Genomic DNA, 23,549 nt, shown 5'->3' on the forward strand with positions numbered 1-23,549 from the left:
GAGAACAAATCTCACTTCTCCGTAAGAATCTTGGCGTAATTACGAAATCCAACTCGAACCTACATCCTACCCAGCTAGGCACCGCCTTCCAAACCAGAACCGTGCGCCAGCTCCTGGAGACACGGTATGCGCCACCCAGAGTCTGTTACATCAGAGAGAGAGACACCATCTGCCTCCGACGAGATGTTACACTACAGTCGGCATACCTGCTTCCCTCGAAATCTAACATCAGAGTGTCTCATAAGCTCCCTTTCTCTGCTTTCCCGATGCGTCCCGCAAAAGATTTCCCCCACCTAATTTATGTTACGCAATGAAAACAAGCAATTAACCAGTGGTGAGAGGAGACCGAATCTAGGAGGCCCTCTTCCTCAGAAAATCTAGAAAATAGTCAGCTGGCCACTCCCGCGCAAGAAGGGAAAGCTTGCAGCGTCAGTTCGATCTGTGTGTTCTATTATTCAGAAGGACTTGACACGCCACCGACAATTCTTTTCTTTCAAACGAAGGAAATTCTTTCAAACGAAGGAAACTTCCCTGGGCTAGGGTTGCCAGCTTGTAACACCATAGCTCTAATGCTCTACTGATTTATTTTGCTTTTGTTTCATTTAATATTACATCGTTAAGCTACTGTAAATATTGTTTGATTGAACGATAACACAAAACTGTATACTCCTTTCTTTGTTAAAACTTTGATGTCATGATTTGATCCTATGCAATGTAGTATATCTGTCATTTAAATTCTTTGTCCCATTTGGAGGGAACAAAACTTACTATATATAATTGTAAGTTCTGTGTGAATAATTTTTTGTAGAAATGTCAATATGTGCAAATGTTCTGTTTTATTTAATGTGTTTGGTTGCTGTTATGTAAGCTGCTGATCCTCACTTAGGGTTCTTAGTTATTCTGTATGTAAGAGTTGTAGTGGTTCCACTCGGGAACGCAACTGTGTAGCGCGCGCAAATTGTGGTTGGCCTAGGTAGAAAAGGTGGAACAAGAGTCAGTTGCGGACGAGCTACCATACTGTGCACTGCCATGTAAAAGATGCATATCGTGCTGGTTCCGAGAGAGGCTTTTTCTGCTACTTTCCAATGCCTCGGACGGATGGATAAATAGCTGGAACTATTCTGGAATTTGTATCTATCATCGCCACCAAGAAATGACAGAGTAGAGCAATTCTACCTGCAAATCCACCTACCAACATGCAATCGCCACCTCATTGCGCAGTCACTGTAATGGAGCACTATAGTAATGTACAGTGAAGGATCAGCTTAATGGATGTGTTAGTGTGCTCAAATATAAGGTAATTTATATCTGAATTTATGTACCTACCTTGATTTTTCTCCTTATCATAACACCTCTCAGGTTCCTCTCCGTTTGAACTAAAGTGATTTCCGAGTGTCCTTACTGAAAGAACATTAAAGCCCAGTGTTTTTCTAATTGATGCCTCTTGAACATAGTAAAAAGAAAGTTAAAGTTAATGTGACAAGAGAGTGAGTTAAAGTTAATGATGCTTGATTAAAATAATTTTCCTAGTAAAACTGCTTATTAATGTGTTGTTGCCAACTTCAAATTAAAAGTTCTTAAGACTGAGGCTTATAAAGTTTTGCTTAGTAAATAATCACATTACTGCCTGTTGTAAATCGCAGAAGGTGAGTCAGTATCTTACATATATGTTAATTTTGTGTCTCACTGTAGTAAAAGTGGAAAACTGCAGTTGTGAAAAGTTATATACTCATGTTTGCTAAGTGTTTGTCTCTCTTTGTGTATTAGAAGCGCATATTAATAGTATAACAGGATTCACAGTTTTGTCTATTGTGTTAATGCTCGGTAACAAGTAACGAAAAGACCACTAATTAGGAAAACCACAATTTCTTTATTTAAATGATAGTGAGAAGCAACCTGTTAGTGGATTCCAATTAACTTTCATTTTAAATATTAAAGTATTGAACTGAGAGAGACTTAACCTATATCCAATTAATGAATCTGCAGTGAATAGTAACAATGACGTTATAAAGACCATTCAGTTTGTGTACGCCCTGAAAGTAATAGTGTGTTTCGGTATCTGTTATAATGTTGCAAATAGTTTGTGCTGCTCTAGATGCTAGCTTCAATCTTACCGTAAACATATGTATGTGTCAGAGTTCATTGCACTCGCGTGTAGCCAAGTCTAGGGTGTGTTTGTCCGTTGAAGTTACTGATATGTACTTTCTTGAACGAGAACGTTAATCTTTCTCTTGCCTAATTAGGCTGGCGACCGTTTTCCTTATTCTTTAAACAGTATAGCTAGGCAAAAATATTATTTGTACTGATCAAATTTTACGTAATTCTTTCATTTTCCGATAAGCCACCTCCATTATGTACAACACGGTCAACATAACAAAATTCCTCTCAGAGGGTAACACGGCTCTGTTGCGTTGTACCATAATTGCTTTAATAAAATAGTTTGATTACACAACCAGCTTCCAGCTTTAAGGTTATGGTACAGCAGTAGCAGACAGGAGTGTTATAAGCTCTACTGCATTTCCCAGGTTGTCACCTATTTTGAACCTTATTTTTTTCAGTCTCGCGCATTCAACAACATTTCTCCCGTATTGCATTCTAATGTACTGCTGCGTGCCTGAAATGCAGTATCTTTCCCATTTATGTAACTTTGATTGTCGAAATACTCTGAGTGAAAGATCGAACTGTACCTTGACATCATAGCAATAACGAACCTACTGCGCAGCGCATTAGTGTCCCCGCTGACATTAAATTAGTTTTACAAGCATATACTCAAACGTGCGTGTATGTAGGTTTATGATGGTATTAAGTTCTACAGCTGCTGCTTAGGACACCATTACGGGAACAAAAATTCCACTGGATTCAGCAAAGCTAAAAACTGAAATACTATAGCAAAATTCGATAGTGTAGTGTTACATCCTGCATCGTATAACGTGTTAGCAATTTTCAGAAACCCTTATTTTAAATTAGAAAATCTGGCATTCCTACCCTGGTGGAGAAACTTGCTAGCCAACACCCGCCTCGGTGGCGTTCGGTCGCGACACTCTGGCTTAAAAAATTCGCACAACTGGTAGCTCTAAATTTGTACTGCACAATTAGACTTGCGCACAGGAGGGAGGGCGTGCCTAGACAGAGCGACTGCACCGTCAAGCCTTACGCCACCCAACACGCAGTCAGTGTCCGTGTTCCGTGAGTCTCTTACTGCCCTTTCGTAAGAGAAAATACAGAGGAATAGTCGCCCATCCCTCGTGGCCACACCCTGGACACGAGAGACACCCCCGCGCAGTGTGTGTGGAACCTCTGCACTCCTGGCTTGTGCTGGCTGGTAAAAGACTGAGTTCAAGCGAAATATCGTTTATTATTATTATTTATTTTATGGCCTTCATTGGACCACTGTAGTCTAAAATACAAAGTTCTAAACAAGTTGTTACAAATGGATACAATTTGGTTCGACAATAACTTAATATATTTAGGTAAGATAATTATTAGAGGCTATTCTTATATGAAATGTGTTTTGCTCTTCTGTCTGCCCAATATTTCTTCATTCTTTCAGATATTTTCTTTCTTTCTTCATATGAGACAACTCTTCCTGTACTCCTTTTATTGATTTTCATTTGTAGTCTGGTTTGCGGGTCTTGCAGTATTCTGGTTTTTTCTGTCTTGTTTTTTAGGTCATCTACTGTAATTTGAAGTTCTTTTATATCTTCCTTAATTTCTGTGATCCATTTAATGTCGCTCTTGCTATTCCACAATTTTTGTATTATTTTTGTACTAATTCTGTTTTCTGGAGTTCTCATCAGATGTCCAAAGAATGAGATGCGTTTCTTCCTGATTGTGCTCATGACTGGTTCTATTTTCTTATATACTGTTTCATTTGATGCTATTCTCCAATGTCCATTTATTTTATACTGTTTATTTATACATGTCCTAATTATTCTTCTTTCTATTTTTAGTATTCTGTCAATTTCTGCTGTATTACTTGTTTTGAAGATAGTTTCAGCTGCATACGTTATTCCTGGTTGTGTAACTGTTTTATAGTGTTTTAATTTTGCATCTATAGATAGGCTTTTTTTGTTGTATGTAGTTTTGGTAATGTAATTTGCATAGTTCAGTTTTTTTATTCTATTTTGCCATGATGACTTCTCATTTAGATTGTATGTTATTATTTCGCCTAAATACTTAAATTTATCAACAATTTTGATTTCCTGTTCTCCTATTGTAATTTTTTTTGCAAGTGGTGGCTCAGTTAGCATAATCTCCGTTTTTTTTAATGATATTCTAAGGCCTACTTTCTCTGCTATTTCTTGTAGTGATTTCACTTGTTGCCTGGCTTCTTGAACGGTGTTGGCTAGGAGAGCAAGATCATCAGCAAATCCCAAGCAGTTTAAGCTAATATCATCTTTTGCACTTCCAATTCTTATCCTCTTTGGATTGTCCTTGTACCATTCTCTCATTATGTATTCCAGTACACAGTTGAAAAGTAATGGTGATACGCAGTCACCTTGTCTTAATCCTGTTTTTATGAGGAATGGTTCCGAAATTTCTCCTCTAAACTTTACTTTTGATTTGGTGTTGGTTAGAGTGAGTTGTATTATTGGCTGGTTCAAATGGCTCTGAGCACTATGGGACTCAACTGCTGAGGTCATTAGTCCCCTAGAACTTAGAACTAGTTAAACCTAACTAACCTAAGGACATCACAAACATCCATGCCCGAGGCAGGATTCGAACCTGCGACCGTAGCGGTCTTGCGGTTCCAGACTGCAGCGCCTTTAACCGCACGGCCACTTCGGCTGGCAGTTGTATTATTTTAATTAGTTTTGGATAGAGTCCTAGATTTCTTAAAATTTTTAATACTGAAGGTCTGTGGAGACAGTCATATGCCTTCCTAAAATCTACAAATGTTATTGCCAGAGGTTTGTTCCGTTTCTTGTAATATGCCATAATCAATTTCAAACTAATTATCTGCTCTGCACAGCTTCTCCATGGTCTGAATCCTCCCTGATATTCCCCTAACTCCTGTTCTAATTGCTCCTTGATTCTTTCATATAGGATCTTGGATAGAATTTTATATGTGCAATCTAGGAGAGAGATTCCTCTGTAGTTATCTGGGTTGCTCTTATCTCCCTTTTTGTGTAGTGGGTGGATGATAGCTGTGGTCCAATGTTTGGGAAATTGTTCTGTTACCCAAATTTTTGTTAGAGCCATGTGTAAGGAGGTCATGACTGTGTCACTTGCATATTTCCACATTGCAACAAAAACCTGATCTTCTCCACATGCCTTATAATTTTTTTGTTCTTTAAGAATTTCTTCTACTTCTTGGAAAGTTGGAGGGTCTAGTTTGTTAGGTTTGGTTTTTATTGGGGTATTTATGTTGATTTGTAAGGGTTCTTTGGGTTCCTCGCAATTCAGAAGTTTGTAAAATGCTTTTGCCATGATTTCCGCATTTTCCTTGTTACTGTGTGTCATTCTTCCATCTTCATCTTTCAGTATTAGTGTAGGGGCCTCATATTGTTGTAGTTGTTTCCCAAAGATTTTGTAGTAGTTCCTGGAGTTGGTTTTATGATAATTACCTTCTATAGACTTTATAATATCTTTATGAAATCCTTTCTTGATTCTTCTAATATTTTGAGTGAATTTTTTCTTTCATTTTTTAGGTTGATGGCATTTTCTTCAGTTTTATGTGTTTGAAACTTTAACCATGCTTGGTATCCATCTTCATGGAGTTTGTCACATTCTGATGTCCACCATGCATGTTTCCTTCGTGGGTTCAAGGGAGCTAGATTCTCTGCTTCTTTTTTAAGATTAGGCACTAGTTGTTCTAGATCATCTGTTAATTTGATGGTTTGTGTTATTTGTTGGTACTTATTATTTTTAATTAGCTGATGTGGGTCAAACCTCCTTTTTATTTTATTAGTTTTTCCGGTCCTCTTCTTTAACGGTGTGAATTTGATTTTAATTTTAACCATATAATGGTCTGAGCCTGTGTCTACTCCTCTCAGTACTTTAACATTGTGGATCTCCTTATGAAAATTTTTGTCCATACAGACATGGTCTAGCTGCCACTCGCCCTTCCTCCAGTCTGGATGTTTCCATGTTTTAAGTTTACTTGGCTTCCTCTTAAAGTATGTTGATTTAGATATAAGGTTGTGTTCTCTGCAGAGTTCTACAAGTCTTTGACCGTTTTTGTTTGTAAATTTATGTGGACTCCATTTTCCAATTATATCTTTATATTTCCTTTCTTTTCCAACTGAGCATTGAAATCTCCCAATAAGATTTTTGCATTCTTTTTATTTACTCTGTTCATAGTTTGTTCTAGAAGGTCCCAAAATTTATCTACCTCTTCCTTTGTTTTTGTTAGACAATTTTTTTCATTTGTTGGGGCATGAGCATTTATTATTGTATAGGTTTTATTCATTGTTTTAAAGCTTAGAGTCGCAATTCTTGGTGATACTGCTTGGAAATCCGTCACTGAATCTATTATTTTTATGTTTACTAAAAACCCTGTTCCAAACTGGGGACAATGTTTCATTGCCCTCGGTCCTGGTTTCCCATTATAAATTCTGTATCCTTGTGATTCGAACGGGTCCTCTGTGGTGTTTCTAATTTCTTGAATCCCTGTTATTAAAATTTTTTGTTTATTCAGTTCATCTGTGAGCTCCTTGAGTTTTCCGGTCTGAAGTAGTGAGTTTATGTTGTGTGTTGCTATATAATTTATTTGCTCATGTTTAATCTTCTTTTTGTGTTTTAGTGTGCATTTGGATGGTTGCAAACGCTCCGATTCGTTGCTATCTTCTAGTTGACTACCCACCGAATCCGATGTAGCCTTTTCCTGCCTTTTTGAGCAGGACGGTGGAAATTTTTTCCTAAAAGACCTTTCCATTTTTGACTGTAGAAGGTTGTCAACCTTAGTTGGAGCAAGCTCCGATTTACAACTCCGGTTGTTAACCGCAGAGGGTGTGTTTGGTCCGCGAGAGCTATTGTATTTCACTCAAGTCCGCCAGTAAACCGGTGAGGACTTCCCTATCCGCCACCTGGGACGCGCCACGTAGGAGTATCACCTCTCCTCCTACTATGACAGCATAGTAGGTTCGTGGCGAAATACCATTTACTGACATTTATTAATGTACGATTAAAAAGGCTGCTTATAATCTGACACTACCGCAATGCAAGCGATAGTCGAAGGATTGCTGTGTTACGAAATCTACGGGTACCAGTCACTGAATGCTGGCACTATTTTGACTGGAGCAAAGGTGGGATTCTTCCTACATATCGGTTAGGGGGCCTGAAGATGGCGTAATGCAGGGCTGAAACTCGCTGCCCACTGAAAATAACAACTGGAAATTTAGATGGCTGAAGGTGTTTCGATTTGACAGTTCAACATACTTATGTGGTTGAAGGTGGTTGACACAGTACTGATTGTGCAAAAAGTGTACTAAGGATTAAAAGGCAGCCAAAACAAGAAATTTGCTAATACTTTGCACTGCAGTTGAAGCCCCAACAAACAAACACACATGTGCACAGTATACGTTTATGTGCTTTGTACTGTTGCCATCTCAGATGTAAATTATAATTTCAACCCCCCCCCCCCCCCCCCCAATGTCCAGCGAGGTATCGTGACACAGTTTACTTGGCTGCGAGGCAAGTACTACATATAGTAATTCTCCCTCTTATCTTAGATAGCAAATTTCCTCCCCTATCCCTACCCAGCGGCTGGTCCCGGCGGAGGTTCGAGTCGTCCCTCGGGCATGGGTGAGTGTGTTTATCCTTTGGATAATTTAGGTTAAGTAGTGTGTAAGCATAGGGACTGATGACCTTAGCAGTTAAGTCCCATAAGATTTGAACATTTTTATCCCTATCCAACCAGAACACTCGGTGTTCATAATGTTACAGTATATTTTTCCATACACTAAGTCGCATACATATCACGATTGGTTGAGATTGCCCCAAACGTTTCAGAGTTTAGTTCAAATTTCACTACTTTCCGCCCCTCACCCCGACAAATAGAGCTGCTTTACCCCATGGTAACTGGATCTTGATGCTAAACATTTTTTCTCCTTAGAATTTTTGGTTAAAATCACACTCAGCATTCCAGAATAATGTGTAGATAGCAATACTTTCCCTTCATCATCTCCCCTATTCCCATATAAACTGGTAGTAGGGATGTATTATCGACACGATAATTGTCTTCTGGTACTACGCCATTTTACTGTTTCTGGCTTCCCAGCGTTTATGTTCAGCTACAAGAAGCTCTTCTTAGAGGAATTGAGAAGGCAGCTGTGGCGAGATGACAAAAGATGGTGTGAGGCATCGATCACAGATGGTGAGAAAGACCGCCTAAATTGTGTCTTCGTACATCCATATTTAAAGTTGATGAAGGTGGAACACAGCTGGTATAATTTTTCTTAAAAACGAAATTCCTCCATCTGTACTTAAGATTTTTTATTTACTTCGCTACTAGTTTCGACATTGCGTCAACGCCATCTTCAGGCCCGTACACTTTCAAGAAATAAGTATGGCACAGAACTGATGTCATGAAAGTGTACGGGCCTGAAGGTGGTGTTGACGCAACGTCGAAACTAGTAGCGAAGTAAATAAAAAATCGTAAGTACAGATGGAGGAATTTCATTTTTAATAAAAAAAAAGCCTAAATTGTGGTGGTTCTCCGCGACTGGTTGCTGCGTTCGGAAGTAGCGCGCCAAAATGATACTCTTCTGTTATTAATATTAGACAAACTAAACAACATATTTACTTGCATTTCAAATTAAAACATCTCTCAATCGCGTGCTATCATTCCATTATTTCATAAGTATTAATAACCAGCAGAATAATAAGCAACTGCTAATCGTGAAGGCAGAGGAAGCAGTTCGGTGATCTTCAGATCGCGCCTAACTTTGCTGGCGGGACAGGTGGTTCGACTGTAATATCAGAGCTAGTTTGGCGGTCGGACATGTTGTCCGCCGCGATATCAGTTAATACTTAATTTGTAATGTCTAGTTTGTAAATGTGAAAGCTGGTTAGGCAGTGTCGGAAGACATGCGTGTTGTCTGCCACGATTGGTGTTAGTTAAGAATTTATTAGCAATGTGTGGGTATTTGGACATATAGCTGAGAATAGTCTGATACTAATTACGGAAATATACAGTTCATTAATTCGTTGAAGAATAAAAATCATTTGTAAGTCTAAGGTGGAATGTAATTGTGCAGTTTCTCGTGTTCTGCTAATAAAAAGCGAGTTTAATCGCGTACAAACAAACGGATTAGAAATGTAATCATTTCTAAAACAACAGTTCCTCACTAAGAGTTTCTCACAGTCTCAAGATTACGAATTTCACGAGCCCGAGTTTAGTTTTCTACGCAGGGGCAACAACTGTAGAAGACTGCAGGTTGGTGAACATTTGTTAGGCCGTGCGGTTCTAGGCGCTGCAGTCCGGAACCGCGGGACTGCTACGGTCGCAGGTTCGAATCCTGCCTCGGGCGTAGATGTGTGTGATGTCCTTAGGTTAGTTAGGTTTAAGTAGATCTAAGTTCTAGGGGACTGATGACCTCAGATGTTAAGTCCCATTGTGCTTAGAGCCATTTGAACCATTTGAATCAACATCACTTAGGTTCACTCCGAGACCCCCGGAGAGGCCTTCCTGGCACAAAGTAACAATGCGGACGCGATCGAACTGCGGTATTTACCGTGTAGTCATGGTTGAATTACAGACAACCTCCTTCCTGGTGGGATGACTGGAACTTATCGGCTGTCGGAACCCCTCCGTCTAATAGGCGCTGCTCATGCATGGTTGTTTACATCTTTGCCTATATGCAGCCTATTGCGCACAGTTTGAGTAATAACACGAATTCTTATGGCTGCACGAAAAGCGTTATTCAACATGGTGGCGTTGCTGTCAGGGTTCCTTCGAGCCATAATCCGTAGGTAGCGGTCATCCACTGCAGTAGTAGCCCTTGGGCGGCCTGAGCGAGGCATGTCATCGACAGTTCCTGTCTCTCTGTGTCTCCTCCGTGTCCGAACAACATCACTTTGCCGGCCGCGGTGGTCTCGCGGTTAAGGCGCTGGGTCCTGAACCGCGCGACTGCTACGGTCGCAGGTTCGAATCCTGCCTCGGGCATGGATGTGTGTGATGTCCTTAGGTTAGTTAGGTTTAAGTAGTCCTAAGTTCTAGGGGACTGATGACCTAAGATGTTAAGTCCCATAGTGCTCAGAGCCATTTGAACATTTGTTAGAGCTCATGCATTCCACTCAGGGTCGTGGAATCAAATAACCACCTCGCGTCTACTGCAGTCTTAGTGCAAATGAGATCAGTGCCAATGCCATCTGTGGTAACACAATGGAGGTATGAAGAAGAGAAATATTTTTGAGGGGAAGTGTTTGCCATACGCACGTACATATCACTTCTCTCCAACAACTTGCCCTACCATGTGTGTGTGACAAGTTTGGTTTAAATTGTTCCAGGCATTACGGAGCTACGCTAAACATAAAACCCCTTCCTGATCAATAAAATTTCAGACCCTGTTGATTAATATTTTCTCAATACGAGGGTGGTCTGAAAAGTTCTCGGAATCACCAGGAGAGGTCAGCGCTAGCGCAACGAGTTGTTCGTGTGGCATTCATTGGTCTGTCGCCTGTAAACACGTGCCGCGTCAGTGCTCTTGGAAGAGACATGCGGCAGTGACGTGCCACTGTTGCTGCTCCCGTGTAGATGGAAAAAAATCGAGATTCGAACAGTGGTTAAGTACTTCGTAAAGAAAGTTATGAAAGCAAAGGACATTCATGCCGATTTCCAAAATACACGAGGGGACTCTGCTCCTTCATATTCAACTGCTGCGAAAATGAATTTACATTTGGCCGGGAGAGCTTAGATGATGATCCTCGCAGTGGTCGGCCAAGATGAGTCACTACTCCAGAAATCATTGGAAAAGTGCACAAAATGGTCGTGGAGGATCGCCAGTTGAATGTGCGTGAAATTACTCACGCTTGCAGGTGTCATCTGAATGGGTATATCGCATTTTAACTGAAGAATTAGAAATGAAAAAATTATCTGCAAAATGGGTGCCACGACTCTTTATGCGCGCCCGCACACATGTTCCGTCGCCATGGCGAAATTACACGAGCTAAGGTATGAATTGTTGCCACACCCACTTCCTTCACCTGAGTGGCTCTGTCAGACTTCCATCTCTTCCCAAAATTGAAAATTTTTCTTGGTGGACGAAGATTCATTTCAAACGAAAAACTCATAGCCGGAGTTGACAACTACGAGGGTTGGAACTTAAATAGTGGCAACTATTTATTCACAACCAATACAAAAGAGTTACACGTTTGCACGTGCTACTGTCCTTCAGAGTAGTCACCAGCGTTGTGTAGAACCCGTTGCCAGCGATGTGGAAGGTGTAGTATACCGCTAGTACAGCCTGTTCTGATGATGGTGCGAATAGAGAGGTCTACTGCCTGTGGAATCTCTGGAACAGCTCTGAAGCGAATGCCACGATTTGGTTCCTTCATCTTCGGAATCAAATCAAAGTCACAAGGGTGTAAGTCCGGGAGTGTGGTTGACGGTACCAGTACTTCTCCAGTCCCATCGACCGAACAGAGCAGCAACAGCTTGCGCTGTATGCGCCCGCGCATTGTCGTTCAAAATGATGCGTGGGTTGCGCAGAAAGTGTCGCCGCTTCTTTCGCAAAGCTGGTCGCAGGTGATGCTCTAAAATCTAACAGTAATATAGTGCATTGACGGTCTGCCGTGGAGGAACGTAATGCGTTAGGACAACACCATCACAGTCGTACACGAGAATCACCGTAACTTTAGACCCCTCCATTCGCACCATCAACAGAACAGGCTCTGCTAACGGTGTACTACGCCTTCCACATCGCTGGCAACGACTTCTACACAACGCTGGTGACTGAAGGACAGTAACAGGTGCAAACATGTAACTCTTTTGTAAAGCTTGTGTATAAACAGTTGCCACTGTTTAAATTCCAACCCTCGTACTTTGTAGGCCTGGAGAAAACTCATTTTCGAGAAGGTGTCAAGGCACTGGAACATCGTTGGACCAAGTGCTATAATCTACAAGGATACTACATTGTAAAATAAAAAAGTTTCAGCGATGTAAGCACATTTTTTTCTATTCCGTTCTGAGAACTTTTCAAACCACCCTAGTATTTTTGTATCAGCGTCCCGTAGTCACAAGTGAGTCTTTACAGCGTAGAAGTGTGAAAATGGAAGTTTTTGCGTATGGTGCCGCGTAATTTTGTAAAAAAAAAAGTGTAATTGATGAAACCAAGTTTCAGTCACGGTTGTACTGGTCCTCTTCTGGGTCTGCTTGTTTATTTTTTCTGTCCGGAGTCAGCTGTATTTTTGTCTTGACTGCCCTGCTGATCATGGCATTACGTTACAATTTTTAAAACGTTGATATTGTTGGTCTCATGAAGCTGAAGAAGTGCGAAACTTTATTGCAATAGATTTACTGACAAGGAGGGAGCGTGCTTCTGCTATTGCCTCTCTCATTGTGTGCCGTGATTAATCGTCAGAAGGTGTGTGGACTCCTCCCTCTTCTCATTCTGAGCTCTGCCCGCGCGGCAGCAGTTACTCCCCGGCGGCGTCACGTCACACGCGTTGCTGGTGCGGCCTGTTGTGGTCTAAGGGCTGGCAGCCAAGACGTCACAGACTTACTCTGTGCTCCCTAGTCATCTTGTTAGGTTGTTTCAGTACTTCAGTTCACTTCGTACTTCCGTTTCACTATTCCAGGATGCTAGTCAAGTGCGCGGGTTTCGAAGAATCCTGTTTCCCCGCCGCAGTCTTTACGGTGTTCGGCCACTGAACATTGTCGTGGTCCCCCGAGTCGAGCGTAGCGATCGTGCTCCCGCAGGGGCGTTGATACTGTCCCGCCGGTCAAGCCCACCGTATACTTCTCCACACTCACAGTCCACCTTCCACACGCCTGCAATATGCACAGGATCTTCAGAGGTGGACATTAATATGAAGGCACCAAAACACATTACTGTGCCTAATACGGTCCAGGAAAACCGTTGGCATTCGAAACAGCTTCCAGTCGTCTCGGAATGGACAAATACATGTCCTGCATGGTTTTCTAGGGACTCTCACACCATTCTTCCTTCAAGCTCAGGTAGCGATGACAGAGGTCGACAGAGTCAAGCACTCCCCCCCCCCCCCCCCCACCCTCCCCCCGTCTAAAGTAGACCAGAAACGCTGGATAACGTCGAGACCTGGTGACCACGCGAGATGCGACAGTTCACAACATAAAACCAGTCCTGGACGAAGCGTGCAGCGCAGATAGGGGCCCCGTATTCTTTGAGGGCAGCGTCACCATCGTGGAACAAACAATGTACTATCAGACCGAGCTGGTCAGCCAAAATGGTCACACAATCTTTGGCAGTAATACTACCTTGCAGGGCAACATTGGGGTCCGTGCAACATCCAGCTAAGGCTGACCCATATCATCACTGGATTCCTTCCCAGTTTCACTCTCGGTCAGAAACGAGACTCATCCCACCAAATGACTTCCTTCCATTGTGTCACAGTCCAGGTTTAATGGCTCCAGCACCACGCTTTTATGTTCCGGGCATTTACATCCCTGGTTCAAATGGCTTTGAGCACTATGGGACTTAACATCTTAGGTCATAAGTCCCCTAGAACTTAGAACTACTTAAACCTAACTAACCTAAGGACATCAAACACATCCATGCCCGAGGCAGGATTCGAACCTGCGACCGTAGCGGTCACGCGGTTCCAGACTGAAGCGCCTAGAACCGCACGGCCACACTGGCCGGCCATTTTACATCCCTGATGGGTGTTTTTGGAATTCCAGGTCACCCTGCTTATGGAGTCCCACTGGAGTTTTGGTGCTTTCAGTGCTCGCGAACGTGACATTCAATTCTGCAGTGACTTTTGCAGCTGCCATCCTCTAATTTTTCGTCACAGCTCTCTTCAATGACAGCTCACCACGATCTCTCAACTCACACTTCCGTCCACGTTGTGAATAAGCGGATGGTGTTTTTCCGCTTTCCCTGTATGCGGCATAAATCTGGTGCCTCTTGAAGCACCAAACACTTCTGGTGCCTTGGTTGGAGAAGCGTCCACCACACGATCACCGACAATGTGACCACGTTCGAAAGCACTTAACTCCGGCACGACACCCTCACAACAACACACAACACTGTTCTGCCCTCGAATGACACTTGCAACGTATTGAGTACATCGCACAGTCACTGTTCGTGGCCAAACCTGCAGGCGTGCTAGCATTTGCGTTTGTATTCGTGTATGTTTTCTCGCTGTTTTTTCTTCAGCCCTTGTTGGTTGGTTGGTTTGGAGAAGGAGACCAGACAGCGAGGTCATCGGCCTCATCGGATTAGGGAAGGATGGGGAAGGAAGTCGGCCGTGCCCTTTGAAAGGAACCATCCCGGCATTTGCCTGGAGCGATTTAGGGAAATCACGGAAAACCTAAATCAGGATGGCCGGACGCGGGATTGAACCGTCGTCCTCCCGAATGCGAGTCCAGTGTCTAACCACTGCGCCACCTCGCTCGGTCTTCAGCCCTTGTATCTTGTCACTTATTGAGATTAGCACAGACTGGATCTTGCGGATGCAGTGGAAAGACGGTGTGGACAGCAACCTGGCGATGGCATTTACCAGTTCAGGCAGTGACATTGTAAGGGGTTCACTACCCTCCTGGAGCAAATGTAATTTCGATGTACTTCTCACGCGCTGCCTGCGACAGAAAATGTCTTCTCTCCAATAGAGTCGCAGGTCAGAGCAGTCCCGGCAGCTGTTAGAGTCGCTCGCTACTACAGCGCAGTTGTAGTCTGTCTCTGGTGCAGTGCAGTTCATAGCCATGTATTGTAAGGTAAATTGCATTATTTTTATTGGCATGCGCGTAGTTAGTATGAAATTGTTTCAACCTTTTTGTGATTCGTCAGCACCAGTTGATCCAGATTTGTAATATTCAATTTTTCATATAATGGATTGCAGATTTTCATCAATAATGTAAAGGATTTTGAGAATATAATGTTACCAATTATCAAAAAAGGAATAATTTTGCCTTAAGTCATTACCAGTCCCGATCCAGTCATTTATTTAAATTCAAATATTTCAGAATTTTTGTCAGATCATAATCATGTGTTCTTTAGTAATCAGAAGACCACCTGTGCACCAATGTCAATAAGCCAAGTCAGTTTTTCTAATAATTCAGATCTCAGACAAATGTTATCCAATATTAGTAGACAGGCCATCATTGCACTAAGCTGTGCTATTTACGAGCAGATATATAGACAGCGTTATCTGGTGACACCATCGCGAGGTAAGAATTTTTCAGTTTATTCATGGCAGTTTATTTCACAGGGCCATGGCGTCGCGCTGCTTACGTCAGATTTATCAGTTTCCATGAGATATTTTTAAAAAATTATCATTTTTATTTCTATGTGGGAAGGTTACAACATTCTGCAGACACTGTAAGCGCGCTGCTGGCTGCACCTTGTCGATGCCCTGTCCACCTTGCGTTCTTTTATTGGTTTCCACGGCTGTGCGGATCGAGATGGGGTTGGGACCGTTCGCCGTGAGCGTTGTTCGCTCTCTCTTAAGCTCTGGTGGTATAATGTGACCACTACATAACGCTTCTCGCTGATAGTCAGAGAACTGATAACTATATTCTTTTGCCCTGGGCGGTGGTGCGATTCGGCGTTTAAATATCTGTCCTAATGTGTAAGCTTCCGGTAAATTCTGTGCCCCGGCGTGCCATCTAGAGATGTGCTCTACCAAAACTACGGTTCGGTAGCTTTGGTACAGTACATAAATGACCTACTAAATGATAGAATCACAGGTAGTATTGTTCGCATTGGTTGGGAATGAAACATAAATGAATGTAAGACAGAAACTGGGAACAGAAGACTTTGTTTTTTGTTTGTTTAGCAAATAATTAGAACTGCACATCGTTCACTGTCAGTCCACGTATGGCGCTGATGGCCGGGATTTTCCACCTGGACAAGTTCGGCTGCGGAGTTGCAGATATTTTCAGTTGCCGCCACATTGAGCGAATTGTTTGTCGACGACGATGAACTGGTGAAGAGGACGACACAACACCTATCCCTCAAGCGGAGAAAATTCCGGATATGGCCAGCAATCCAACCCGAATCCACTGCATGGGAGTCAGACGCAAGCAACAAAAATTAGTTGATCGCGGAACTTCTCGGCTTTTATGTAAGCTACGAAATTACTTTTGATGCAAGTACAGTTTACATACAAAAACATAAAAAGAACTACACATATCAAAAAAAGTTTTGCATCACCACGGTTCCCAGAACTCCTGAAGATAAACGTTGACTGTGGATATCGTATCACACACACAGTCCCTCTGACTGTTCAGACATGTCATTAAACCCCGCCAAAGATGTAAACAACCACGCATGAGCAGCGCCTATTAGACGGAGGGGGTCCGACAGCCGATCAGTTCCAGTCATTCCACCAGGAAGGAGGTACACGGCTCGTGTTGTCTGTAGTTCAACCATGCCTGCACGGTCAATACCGCGGTTCGATAGCGTTCGCATTGTTACTTTGTATCAGGAAGGGCTCTCAACAAGGCAAGTGTCCGGGCGCCTCGTTGTGAACCGAAGCGATGTTGTTCGGACATGGAGGACATACAGAGAAACAGGAACTCTCGATGACATATCTCGCTGAGGCCGCCCAAGGGCTGCAGTGGATGGCCGCTACCTACGGATTATGGCTCGGAGGAACCCTGACAGCAACGCCACCATGTTGAGTAATGCTTTTCGTGCAGCCACAGGACGTCCTGTGTTACGACTCAAACTGTGCGCAATAGGCTGCACGATGCGCAACTTCACTCCCGACGTCCATGACGAGATCCATCTTTGCAACCAAGACAGAATGCAGCGTGGTACAGATGGGCCCAACTACATGCCGAATGGACAGCTCAGGATTGGCATCACGTCCTCTTCACCGATGAGTGTCGCATATGCCTTCAACCAGACAATCGTCCGTGACTTGTTTGGAGGCAACCCGGTCAGGCTGAACGCCTTAGACACATTGCCCAGCGAGTGCAGAAAGTTGGAGGTTCCATAACGGCTGTACGATGCCTGAATGCCATCCTACGACCGATAGTGAATCCACATCGGCAGCATATGGCCGAGATATTCGTCTTCATGGACGACAACTGGCGCCCCCATCGTGTAGATATTGTAAATGACTTCCTTCCGGATAACGACATCGCTCGACTACAGTGGCCAGTATGTTCTCCAGTCGTGAACCGTACCGGATATGCCTGGGATAGATTGAAAAGGGCTGTTTATGGACGACGTGACCCACCAACCACTCTGAGGGATCTACGCCGAATCGCCGTTGAAGAGTGGGACAATCTGGACCAACAGTGCCTTGATGAACTTGTGGACAGTATGCCACGACGAATACAGGCGTGCATCAACGCAAGAGGACGTGCTACAGTGTATTAGAGGTACCGGTGTCTACACTTCGGAAGGTCTCGCTGTATGGTGCTACAACATGCAATGTGCGTTTATCTTGACCAATAAAAAGAGCGAAAATGATGTTTATGTTGATGCCCGTTTCAGTTTTCTTTACAGGTTGCGGAACTCGCGGAACCGAGATGATGCATAACTTTTATTGATATGTGTATATAATTCGAACTGTTATTTTGTACTTTATGGAACATGCTTCACTATGATTAAAGGCAGGTCTTTCCCGTTTTTACTGTTAAGTGCGAAAGTTGTTTGTGAATAACAGAAACATGTTTTACATTAGCTCGACGAAGTGCGAAACAATGTTGATATGTTTCTGTTTTGATTTTCTTTTTAATTATACATTTATTTGAGGAAATTTCGTTTCCTAGCGCTACATGATACACCTGTAAAGCTCTTATTATTTTTGCTACAACATCTCTCAGTTTCAGGTTACAAATAAATAATTTTCGAATAAACCCTAAATCAAACATTGACAGTTTCAATTTTTCCATAAATTATATTTATTTTTAAGTGACAGGTAGGAAGATAACTAGGTTACGTGGCCCTTTATATATCCTCACTGTTTGGAGACAGTGGAATCTGGTAAGACTCCGTGTAAAGAAACTATCGAAATGTGGTAACCTCTTACAGATATACAACACATATTTAAAGTATGAATAATATGGTTACGATATTACTGACCACGGCTACTAATGAAAACTACCGTTTTACTTATGACAGACAGCGATACCCTATGGTAGTTTTGCAACTCCTTCGTTCTGTATACTTCTATGTCTAGGGTTGCTCCGAACGTGAACTGGATCCTCTCGTGCATTTTTCCAAGTATTCGTGAAACCTGTGTAGCTTCACCTCACCAAAGGGCCATAAAGCCAAGGGGTCGTCCACGTATGTGAACTAGCAGCGTGAGTACAGAGAAGCGGAACAAAGTGACGTTGCCTCGGTGGCGTCCATGAATATGTCGGCTGCTAACAGGGATAGGAGGGAACCCATTGCTACACAGTCAGTCTGCTCGTAGTATTTTTATTGAGGCATGAAGTACGCTGATGACAAACATAAGTAAACCAGAGTATATGTGTGGCACAGTATGCTCTCGTAGGATACAGCTTCGTCTACTCGCAAGCTTGTGGATAGTGACTTTACGTCAAAACTGACCATGATGACTGATTCTCGCTATCGAAGTCTACGAAATTAAATAGTTATGAGTTATTTGAGTTGTTATCCCAGTTACCTTCTGTCTGTAAAAATACCTGCACAACAGTAAAAACAAGGTCTGTAATATGCAGTCACTAGAACGTGCGCCGGTCGTTGTGGCCAAGCGGTTCTAGCCGCCTCAGTCTGGAACCGCGCGACCGCTACGGTCGCAGGTTCGAATCCTGCCTCGGGCATGGATGTGTGTGACGTCCTTAGGTTAGTTAGGTTTAAGTAGTTCTAAGTTCTAGGGGACTGATGACCTTAGCAGTTAAGTCCCATAATGCTGAGAGCCATTTGAACCATTTGAACCAGAACGTGCAACACAAAACAGAGACCGGTGTAACAAGTCTGAGATGCATAAATACGGTGACGAGAGAACAGCTAAGCGTAAAGTGTTGTTCCGCTCTTCCATTGCATTCACTGAACATATACACTATGTGAATACTGGCCAATTCTCCATCAGTAAATCTATTCATACAACTGTGCACCACAGCTACCAACTAACAATGCCGCGAAACCAAACTCGAGACACGTAAATAGGACAAGAATTCAAACAAAAGTAGTAATATTTGTTGTCTGTTTTTTCGGATGTGTCCGAAAGCCGTCCAAAAGAACAGACACCATTTTTGATCCCGCACCCACTCTGAATCAAGACATGAAGGGAATAATGCCAGAGGGGAAACCACTGGGGAAAACTGAAAATTTGTGCCGGACCGGGATTCGAACCGAGGTCTCGTGCTTACTAGGCGGATACGCCGCGATTGCACCATCCAGACAAAGTGATCACGACAACTGCACGGGTAACCCAAGCACACCTCCAGTCAAACCCAAATTCTCAACTTATCCACACACTACTTACGTAGTAACACATAATTAGTTGAGGACGACCACTTCAGTGTGGATGTGCACAATCCTTGACTGTTACGGAAATCGGCGATATGCCGCGAGTTATGAGGATAATGGGCAAGGGGCGCTCCATCACTAGTGTGTTGATGAGTTGTAAATTTGGGTCTGCCGGGTGGTATGCTACGCAGCTGCTATGATCACTGTGCCCGGATGGCGCAGTGGCAGCGTTATGTTCTCAGTAAGTGCTGCACGGTACCTCAGCGTGTTAGTTCAGAGAGTTAGCTGCCCTCTGTAACAAAAAAAAAAAAAAAATTAAACTGAGTGAATGGCTCAACAATGACCTTCAAGTGGTGTCAGGGGACGTCCGCAACGAACAGGTGCAACGAACAGTATCGAACAAAATGAGATCACAAAAAAAGTAAGCAGGAAACCTAGGTTCGAATCCCCGTCCAGCAAAAAATTTCGACTTTCCCCATTGATTGAAATCAATTCCTACTGGTGGACAATATCATCAACTCCTTTGTGTCTTGACATGTAATTACTCTGTAATGAGGCACAGGTGACCACGGCTACCAAAATGCTCGGACAATATCCTCGAACAACTTTCGAAGTTTTGTCAGTGAACTTCGGATGCTCCAGTATATAGGTTGGAAACCCCTTCGTCCCATTTTCCTGGGAGCTGACTGAAGAGAACCAAGAACTCAGAATAAAAGTAAGATATTCCCTTTCCGACCGAACTGACCGACCGCCGTGTCATCCTCCGACCACAGGCGTCACTGGATGCGGATTTGGAGGGGCGTGAGCTCAGCACACCGCTCTCTCGGCCGTTGTCAGCTTTCATGGCCGTAGCTGCTACTCCTCAATCAAGTCGCTCCTCGATCTACCTCACAGTGGTTGAATACACCACGTTTCCAACAGCGCTCGGCAAACCGAACGATAATCCACCCAAATGCTCGCCAGGCCCGACAGCGCTTAACTTCGGTGATACGACGGGAACAACCGTTATTACTGCGGCAAGGTCATTGGTAAAAATAAGAAACAGAGGGCGCTAACTAGCCCGCCCTAGCCAAACGGCCAAAAAAAAAAAAAAAAAAAAAAATTTAAAAGAAGACACGTGCAAATCCGTCATGACGCTATAGCTAACCGACAGAACGAAGCAGTTGTCGGTAACACTGCGTCGTTCAACCTCAAAAATATTTTTGAACGTATCCCCACGTCATATTATTAAATTGGCCATGTTTTAGAGAGTCTACACCCTGAGAAAGGTGGCTGCAGCAGGGCTGAAACACCTGATATTTTAGTAAGTTTCCTTTAATTTGCGTCTGTGGTCACAAAATTTTTGTTAACAGATTACCGGTTTCTGTCTATATTGACCATCATCAGATCTGTTTTATAAAAACAAAGTCCTAATGTACTGGAGCCATAGTGGCATCGTCAAATGTTAAATGCAGAATCAGACGATGCCACTATGGCTCCAGTACATTACGACTTTGTTTTTATAAAAAAGAACTTATAAAACAGAACTGATGATGGTCATTATAGACCGAAACCGGTAATCTGTTAACAAAAAGTTTGAGACCAGAGACGTAAATTAAAGGAAACTTACTGTATATACGGGTCACTGTTTTATTCGCGACAATGTCACAGCTTGTGAAAAATCTGATATTTTAGTATTTTATAAAATGACGCATAGGTACGCCCGAAATCACGATACTCAGGTTGATACCGGCCTCGGAAGCCTAGGCCCTTGTACCGTGGAGTGCGTACCTCTAGCAGGTTAAGCCTCCTGGCTACGCCCACGACGACCAGCCCCTGCTGCACCAGCTCCTTGGCGACGGCGCGTCCGATGCCCGCCGAGGCGCCAGTCACTAGAGCGACCTTGCCTCGCCAGCGGTCCATAGCACACTGACCGCGCCGGCCGCCGCGCCAACAGGTCGATGTTCGAGCGCGCCGCGCGGGGCACGGCGCATGCGCACAGGCCGCTGGGGGCACGGCGCATGCGCTGCTTGCGACACGCTGCAGATAAGATTGGCGCTCTACTGTGTTGGCGGTGGGGCCACGGCGCATGCGCGGATGGTGTCGTGTGGCAGGCTAAGGGACTGGCGCCATTTATAAACGTATCTTCCGATGTATTTCAATTTTCTAAAAATAAACTTCATACATCATATATTTCCTGATTGGTATAATTATTGAGGATCCGATAGAGGACGACCACTTGGCTCTTCTTTTCTTTTAGTGTTCAGCCCTGAGGTTGGTTTGCAGCAGAGCGCCATTCCTATCTCCTGTCTGCCCTTCTCTTCATTTCCACGTATGTGTTACATCCGACGTCATTCATTATCTGTTGCATGTATGATATCCTCGGTCGCCCCCGCCGATTCCTTCCCTCAGTAGCTCCTTCTGCTATTGTTCCAATGATGTTGCGTCATAGGATTGTGCCCTACAAGTTTGTCTCTTGTTTGGATGTGCCTCCACAGAGATCTGGTTTCCTGTACTCTTCTAAGCACCTCTTCATCTGTTACTTTCTCTCTCCAGCTGATCGTCTTCATCCTTCTATAGCACCACATCTCCAGGGCCTCTAGCCGTCTTCTCTCTTCTCTTCCAATCGTCAAGTTTCACATACGTATAGGGCCACATTCCAAACGAAACCTTTCGTGATACGTTTCCTTATTTTCAGACTGATGTTGTTGCTGGTGACTAAGTTCCTTCTCCGATTAAATGCAATTTTGGCCTTTTGTATTCTGGTCGCAGTTTCTTTCCGGCTTCTGCCATCTCTTGTGATTTCGATTCCCAGGTAAGTAAATTCCTCTAGCACCTCCAGCTCCTCTCTTCCAATTCTCATTCTCAGAGGTTCATATTCTGCTCCTGTACTGCATACCATCACTTTAGTCCTTTTTCTTGTTAATCGCACTCCATACAGATTGCATAGAATTTTTTCCATTGTTCTGAGGACTTCCTCTAGATCTTCTTGTGTCTCCGTGACTATGGTAATATCATCTGCATAACGTAGCATGCCCATTAATTTTGATCCTCACCTCAGTTGTTTCTCGAACTTGGTGTATAGCTTCCTGGATGTAAGCACTGAATATAAGACGAGAAACAGCACATCCTTGTCTTACCCTTTTTCTGATATTTGCTTCTTGTTCCTGGTGACAGTTCCTAATCACTGCCGCCTCACTCTTATAGAAACCGAGTATCACACGGATGTCTTTGTACTTCATTCCACTTTTCCTCAGCACTCTGAACATCTCTTGCCAGAGATCGTTATCAAATACCTTTTCCATGTCTACAAAGGCAATATAAGTTGGTTTATTTTTCTGTAACTGCTTTTCGATAACGAGTCTCTGTGCCAGAATCGCCTCTCTTGTTCCCAGTCCCCTTCTGAAACCAAACTGATCTTCACTCAGCATATCCTCCACCTTCTCTTCAATTCTCTTCACAACTATCTTTATGAGAATTTTTGATGGATGTGATATTAGGCTTAGAGTTCGATACTGTTCCCATTTTGTAGCTGCTGCCTTCTTTGGTACAGGAACAATGGCACATTTCTGGAAGTCTGTCGGAATCTCTCCTGTATTATAGATGGACCTAATAAGTTTAAGCAGCATCATTTTCATGCTGTCACCAGTATTCTTTGTTAGTTCTGCAGAGATGTCATCAACACCCGTTGCTTTGTTGTCCCGCAGTTCTTTTAGAGCTGTGTCAAATTCTTCTTGCAGAATGTCATCTCCCTTGTCATCTTCGTCTACTTGCTCTTCTCTTCCTATTACTTCCTCCGGTGTTCCGGCATACAACTCCTCTATGTATTCTTTCCATGTCTTCACCATACAGCATTTTCCCCTCTTTATTTTCTATTGTGGCTGAGAGTGTTGTTTTACCTTTGTTAAAAAATTGATTTGCTGTTCTGTAGGCTAAATCAGTTCTTCCGTTTTGCATATTTTCTTCCACTTCTCTGCACATTTCTTGAAGAAAATTTTCTTTTGCTTTCCTAGCTTCTTTATTAACTAAATTCCTTAG

At 43.2% G+C, this 23,549-nt stretch overlaps 1 protein-coding gene across 1 annotated transcript in view; it reads right to left on the reverse strand.

Moving 5' to 3' along the window:
• Positions 1-21,434, reverse strand: part of LOC126106291 (farnesol dehydrogenase-like) — a 169,969-nt gene extending 148,535 nt beyond the window's left edge. Inside the window, exon 1 of the mRNA XM_049912511.1 lies at positions 21,303-21,434. Within this exon, the coding sequence (XP_049768468.1) occupies positions 21,303-21,434 (132 nt within the window). The remainder of the gene's footprint in view (positions 1-21,302) is intronic.
• Between the last annotated feature and the right edge of the window lie 2,115 nt (positions 21,435-23,549).

This window comes from Schistocerca cancellata, chromosome 10 (genome assembly GCF_023864275.1).
Source record: "Schistocerca cancellata isolate TAMUIC-IGC-003103 chromosome 10, iqSchCanc2.1, whole genome shotgun sequence".
Classification (NCBI taxonomy): Eukaryota; Metazoa; Arthropoda; class Insecta; order Orthoptera; family Acrididae; genus Schistocerca; species Schistocerca cancellata.